Source organism: Lactuca saligna, chromosome 5 (genome assembly GCF_052625555.1).
Source record: "Lactuca saligna cultivar CGN05327 chromosome 5, ASM5262555v1, whole genome shotgun sequence".
NCBI lineage: Eukaryota > Viridiplantae > Streptophyta > Magnoliopsida > Asterales > Asteraceae > Lactuca > Lactuca saligna.
The window spans coordinates 168,964,838-168,972,037 of NC_136421.1; the positions used below are offsets into that span (position 1 = coordinate 168,964,838).

A 7,200-nucleotide genomic window follows, 5' to 3' on the forward strand; every position below is an offset into this window, starting at 1 on the left:
AATCATCACAGTTTTCGTTTCCCTTATCTACGGTCCTCATTGAACACTATAATGGAAATGTTAAGAATAAACACATATTATATCATCAAGAATGTAACATTTTGTAATGTAGACCATATGATTTAGTAGTCATGTATGTGTGTGTTTCAGAAAGCAACACAACCCTTAATAAATAACCAAATATACTATAAACTTGTAATAAAAAAACACAATAGAAGAAAGTTATACATAGTTAAAAGAAAATTTTCATAGATATCCAAAAATTATTATTTATCAATTCATAAGTCAACACAAGAAAAATAAACCACACATGAAAAAATTCACCACAATATGTCTAACATTAATGTAGATAAACAATAAAAGCAACGCACTCGTAAAACTTGTCAAAACTTCAAAAAAAAAACACCACCAAATGTCTCACACAGAATTAAAAATTCTTCTAGGCATATTTATGATGTTAAATGCTTCCGGCATCCGCGGTTGGAACTCTACGTTGCTTAGTTTGGTTGATATCAAAATGTTCACTGAAAATAAGATAAAAACTATTAAAATGTGTTGATTTAGTTATTTTAATATCACTACAAGTATTATAATTTTCTAGAAAAAAACTTACTTGAATCCAAATGAACCAATTTCACCCGAGAAACAAATATTATATACTTTCTCTTTATCGCATAAACAGTCCTCACAATCTGATGGCGTGTCCGGTCGGTTATATGTAGTTTCATCTTTATTATACTCCCCCTATTTATAATCAAATATTTCCAAAGTCACCTAATTTTGCTTTAGTGTAATAATAATAATAATAATAATAATAATAATAATAATAATAATAAACACTTACGACTCATCTTGGAGATATAAAGTGAAAGAAGTTAGAGTCAGTAAACCAAAGTAACGGGAATATTTTCGCTTGCCTCTGATGATTTTTCCAACAATATCTAAAAATAACGATAATTAAAAAGACAACTTGTTATTGTTTTAAAAACTTTAGAACGCTAAAAAATATATATAATTAATTAAATTTACCGATCATCATTTTTCTCTCTGTCCGATCCTCTACTAAACTTTTTATTGAGGGAACCAATGGGAAAACCGGAAACCATGATATGATAGCATCGGCCAAACGATTAAACATTGCGTTATTGCTGATCTTAATCATCAAATCGTCACGTAATAAACTGTATTCTTGATACCTCGGATACTCACCATAGGTTGGTTCGATTTGGAAATGGTTTAAAGAAAACACACCACCCAATAGATTCCCTCCATAAATAAGGCGCATCATTTGTTGTGGAACAACTGCTAACAATTTCTTTCTCTAATAGAAAATGTAATATTTTTATAAACAAAATAATTATGATTAATTATGAAAATGAAAATAAGATATAAATAGTTTTTTAAACATACATTTTGATCAATGAGAATCATGAAAAGTTTGTTTGCTCCTGAGTCCCTCCAAATGAAATCAACACGAACTGGTGTCAAAACATACCACAAATGGTAGTTTAGTAGCAATGAAAATGCATCAACATAAATATGACCATTCATGATTCTACAAAACAAAAGTCAGATGTGATTGATGTAGAATTGGTTTATATCATTATTTATATTAAAAACTATATCGATTTGAGATGTCCAAAGTATAATAACATATAATGATTGTGGTTATTTGAAATCACATTACATAAGTTCGATCTTGTTACTCTTCGGTCACAGGTTTCTTGTTTTAACATATTTTAGATATTGTTAAAATTGATATATTTTGTTAGATTATGTGGTAAAATGATTCACTTAGTATCTATTATATCACTGTCAAAACTTCTTGATATTATCTATATTATAAAAACTAATTTTAATAGTTTTCTTTGGACTTAAAACTTTCTACACCCACTTATAAAAAAAATTAGTTATGGTTGGATCAGTTTAATATTGTAACCAATTTATCAAGTTTCAAGTAAAATAGCTTTATATATCCTACAACTTAATACTTAGTAATTTAGATCTTAAGCCAAATAACATTTATTAATAAAAATGTAACTTGTCAAATAAAAAAAAGTCTAATTGTATCTAAAACCCAATAATAATAATAATAATAATAATAATAATAATAATAATAATAATAATAAAAAAGATAGTATTGATAAAGAAGAAAGAAACTGGTGGCCATGGTTTTTTGGCAAGTTGAAGCCGTAAAATGAGTCAACCGTTGATGAGTGGTATCGGAGGGTGGAAAATTAAGTGATGATTGGGAGTGGAGATGGGTTGCGACACACGTGGTTGGATGGATAACATCTCATGATTTCTGCTTCCTCCTCCCTCACACAGTCCATGTGTAAAGCAATAAAGCCAATTTAATGTAAAATCACACCCAATAATAATCACTCCTTTATGCTAAAACACTTTTTTTAAACATATGAAAAAAAAACCAAACAAAACTATAAAAAGTTATAAAAATATTAATTATATAAGAAAAACTATTTTTTTAAATAAAATTTGAAAACAGTATATACAAATTAATATCATTTAATTTATCAAATCAATATATATTCACAATAAAAACGCCATGCTTTAAGGTGGCTTAATTTTGTCTGTATTGTATTAATCTTATTTGACAGGGTGAAATATCAATTAATGAAAAAAACTTAATACATATGGTCACTTATCGACAGATTAACTCAAACTCAAAAACACAATGTCCAAACTTATACGTATACATATACAAACCACACATATGTACAATGTCAGAAACAAATACATACACACATACATACATATACACATAGATACATATTATATGCATGTATTATTTGAGATAGAGAATAAGAAGATTATCAATTTAGATAGAAGACAGAATAAGATTATCATTTGAAACAAAAGAAGTCTATCACTTCAAATAGAAGTAAGAAATAAAAAATTATACACATTTGAAGTTACAAAATATAAAAGAAGTAAAGAGAACCTGAATTCGTGTCAAGAAACGCGATGAAACAATCTTCCTGATTCCAAATCAATGCTCCAATCGTCCAAAACCCCAATTGTGAAATTTTGTTGTGAGAGTTAAAAATGAAGAACATAATTTAAATTTATAGGTAGAATAATCTATTATAGAATAGAAAATGATGTATTTTTGGATATTGATAATCATTCAAAAATTAAGCAAATTAAAATCTTACCATGAATATTAAAATACATACCAAAAATATTTAAAATCTTACAAACTTAACAAATATACTAAAAAAATTTGAAATAAATATAATAACTATCAAAATCCATATCAAAAGTATCTCAAATCATATGAAACTTAACAAATATACTCAAAAATTTAAAAATAAATATAATATTTGTCGATTTTATTTTTGGAAAAATATACTAATCTAAAGAATAGTTTAACACATCGGTAAAAGTTGACCAAAGGGTTATTAATAAAGCTTTGTCGATTTTACTTAATGGTCTTTTTCACTTAATCTGGGCATAGTAACTTAATGGGTTAAGCCCAAAATATGCAAAGACCAAAATATGAGTTAACTAAAGAAGTAAAATAAAAAAAACATTTTCCAAATTTTTAATAAACGGATAAAGAAAGAAGAATAAACAAGGGTGAAGGGTACAAATGCAACTTTGTTTGTAAATTACCTTTAAATAGGGCGTAATTTAATTTCAGACTCCTTATCGAGGCTGATTTTGTCATTTTATACTTTTGGGCATCCAACAAAACTCAGTCTGGTGTGTTATGTCCTAATACTAAAACAAAAGCAAATTACAAAAATGTCCATTGTTTTTCATAAGAGCTGCAATGTATAAAGTTTTACCACTAGGAGAAGCCCTACAACAAGTAAAATTTATTTTTTTTAAATGTAGTAAAACAAAGAAAGTATATAAAATTGAGAGATTACAATTCCTTTAAAAAGTTTATACAAACTAAAAGTTTTTAAATCATTATTTGGAGATAAAATGTAAAAATATAATGAATACTTACGCCATGTCAACAATTCGTTCTTCCTTTTGAGGAGCAACAGCCATTACATGTAGAAAAGAGCTTGCACTTTGCACCTGTAAAGAATAAGCAAAATTTATAATTTCAAATAAATAAACAAATAAAACAGTTGTAATTGTTCAAGGGGCTGGAGGTTTGAACCAGTGAACATTTCTGATGTGTGGGTGTCGAATTGTTATCTAAAGCATATGAATTTTGGAAAGGACTGCAAATAAATCGAGACCATATTTTATCAACAAGTTTGTAGAAATAACAAAACCTTAATAGCAAAAAAATAAATTTAGGAAAAAATGTCTTTTCTGTAAGTGAAACCTATGAAGAATACGAAAAAAGTAAACTAATAAATAAAATATCATACGGAAACATTATAAGTTAAAAAAATATATATTATTGAGATGTTGACCTGATCAGCTTGTAACATTCGTTTGACACATTGACTATTTACATAACGAAACTTTGATGAAATATTTGAGAAATTGGGAGATAAAGTAACGCACAAATGTAAACAGAATACAATCATGAACAGAGGAATTACCTCGTCTTCTTCATCTTGGGGATCATAAAATCCTGCATCATACATTGATCTCTTCTTCTGATTTGATAGAACCGTTGAAATTTCCAGCATTGAAAAACTTAGATCTCAATTCTACATGCATGTCGTCTATCCCACTCATCCGTGTTGATGCTACTTTCTTCTCTTGTCTACAATCATAGAATCACAAACATTGAAAAATTTTGAAGAACGAAAGTAATTAATTATGTTAAAAAGAAAAAAAATATAAATATATTCAAATGAATTTCTGACAATGGAGTTGTTGTCTGCAAGATGAGACCCCCAAAAGATGTTGGAGTCGAAGCTTCCTTCATCTGAAAGCTTTCTGCGCTGGTCACAAACTCGAGCTTGGACACAAACCAGTGCTTGCTTACACTTGACTATCATCTTTGTTCTCCTCCTTACATTGTGTCCTCTCACCAGGGCTTGTAGCTTCAGAACTCCTTTAAGAGCCTCAACAGCTCTCCTTGCCTAAACTAACCAAATCTTATATATTGTTAGTATCTGGTGAATATTGAAGCTCCATCGTTGCTAATTATAGCCAATTAGTGAAAAATTAAATAAAGACATATTATAAGTTACCAGGTATCGTTTAAAGAAAGTCTGTATAACAAGAGCAGCATTGTGCTTTTGAAACGAAAATGAAGGACTTGTGAGCCGGATCACTTCAATCGTGCCTGAACTGTAGCAACTGTTGATTTGATAGAATTACCTGAATAAGCTTCCTGAATTTGTTTCCATTCATTTAAAAATACCAATTTAAAAATGATGGAAATAAAACACTTCTATCAAAACAGAGGAATTACCTGATACAACACAAATTGTAGCTGATAGATCTTTCTAGTCGTTATGTTGTTATCTCTAGTAAGCCTCACGTCTAAGAAGCATTCATAGTTCCCCAAAACTATAGCTTTTCTCCTGTCAAATCCAATAATTTCTGCATGTTAGATTTAAATCCGATGGTAGTAATACAAGTCAAATTTATGGCTGGAAAAACAGTGTAAGGAAGTGCCTGATGAAACATGACATTCATCAAAATATAAACATTTTGTAGAAAATTAGCATTGAAAATAGATGTAATTAGGCATAATAGTTTGTAAAGACAATTTTACTTATAAATGCAATTCATCAGGTGTAAGGACATCGGTTTGGTAACTTTTTAGAATTAATTGATGGGTTCTGAAACATTGCCATTGTTCATAAAATCTACCTTTAGTAAAACTGAAATTAGTGAACAAAACCAAAGTCACAGGTTACCAAACACGAAAAGATGCTACATCAATCTGTTCTATAGCACCAACTTGAAAACCAAGCAACCCCAGATGCTTTAACCTACTAATCGGACGTGGAAGCAATTTTGGATTCTTTTCTGCAACCAAAAAATATGAGATAAAAGTTAGATTTTAACTTACCCAATAAACATACCCCATTGTGCAAACTCCAGTTGAGGAGAGCATAAAAAAAAATTTGTATTATCATAAATATGTTGAATATGGGTTTGAGGGTACCTGTGGTGGCTGAGGGAGGTTACGAAGGTGGTGGTAGGCGGCGGAATCAAGCTTTAAAGGTGGTGGTAGGTGGCGGAATCAACTATTGAAAGGTCTGTGTTTTACTGAGACCTGATTAGTCATCAGCAACGGCATCTCAAGATGAATGATGCAGATCTTTAGGGTTTTTCAGGATCGAATATGCTAAGACCTAATTCGTCGTCAGCAGCGGCATCCTCCTCCCCTCCGTGTTCGGGATCTTTGATAGCTGATACCTAAGAGCGTGTTAGGGTGAAAATCGAATGCGGGGAAAGGGGCATCTTTGGTGGTGTCGATGTGAAGATGGGTTTGAGGGTACATGTGGTGGCTGAGGGATGTTACGAAGGTGAGATGAATGGGTTAGATGGCAGATCTTTAGGGCTTTTGAGGATTGAAGATGCTAAGACATCTGTTAGGGTGAAAATCGAAGGCGATGAAAAGGTTTATATTGGAAACGCTGGAGATCCACCATGTTAAGAACTCGACTGCTTGAAAGCTGATGATCAGATTGAGGATCGAAGATGCTGAGTATCATTAATCTGTCCTCATGATCATCTCCGGATCTCCGAATCTGTTCATCACCCCCTCTGCCTCTGGATCTGTTAATCTGTCGATGTGAATAGGTTAGATGGTTGTGGTTAGGAGATTAGGTAAGGTCATTGTATGGTGTAGTATACGATCCTTGTGTAGCGTGTAGTGTAGTATAATACGTATATTACTTAATGTAATTGTACATAAGGTATGATATGTTGTACCTCTTAATTTTCAAGAGGTGGACAATATCCTTAATAATATAGTAAAGATATATATATATATATATATATATATATATATATATATATATATATATATATAGATTAATCTTGTAATATTATATTAGTATAGGGTTGTATTTTAAACTTGTAAAATTCTAGGGTTTGAAATTTAAATTGTCTAAATTAAACTTTTAATCACAAATCATAAATTTCAAAACTTGAGGACAAGTTTTAAACATTTAAAACATAAAGGATCAAATAATAAATAATCTAAATCACATAATTATCTATATTTGATTAATAATTATCATATAAGGAAATCAAATATTTTATTAATTGATAATTATCTTCAATTAGATCAAAAATATA

At 29.9% G+C, this 7,200-nt stretch overlaps 1 protein-coding gene across 1 annotated transcript; it reads right to left on the minus strand.

The window, feature by feature from the left end:
- Window positions 1–312: 312 nt before the first annotated feature.
- LOC144997474 (uncharacterized) lies at window positions 313–6,635 on the minus strand. The gene is made up of 12 exons (XM_078957386.1): window positions 6,059–6,635; window positions 5,761–5,919; window positions 5,357–5,468; window positions 5,133–5,275; window positions 4,803–5,021; window positions 4,533–4,699; window positions 2,963–4,053; window positions 1,411–1,478; window positions 1,030–1,321; window positions 845–941; window positions 614–744; window positions 313–524 (listed from the first exon to the last, which is right to left on the minus strand). Exons 7-12 carry the CDS (start codon window positions 3,075–3,077, stop codon window positions 418–420), a joined length of 810 nt encoding a protein of 269 aa, XP_078813512.1. The 5' UTR covers window positions 3,078–4,053; window positions 4,533–4,699; window positions 4,803–5,021; window positions 5,133–5,275; window positions 5,357–5,468; window positions 5,761–5,919; window positions 6,059–6,635; the 3' UTR covers window positions 313–417.
- Window positions 6,636–7,200: the final 565 nt, after the last annotated feature.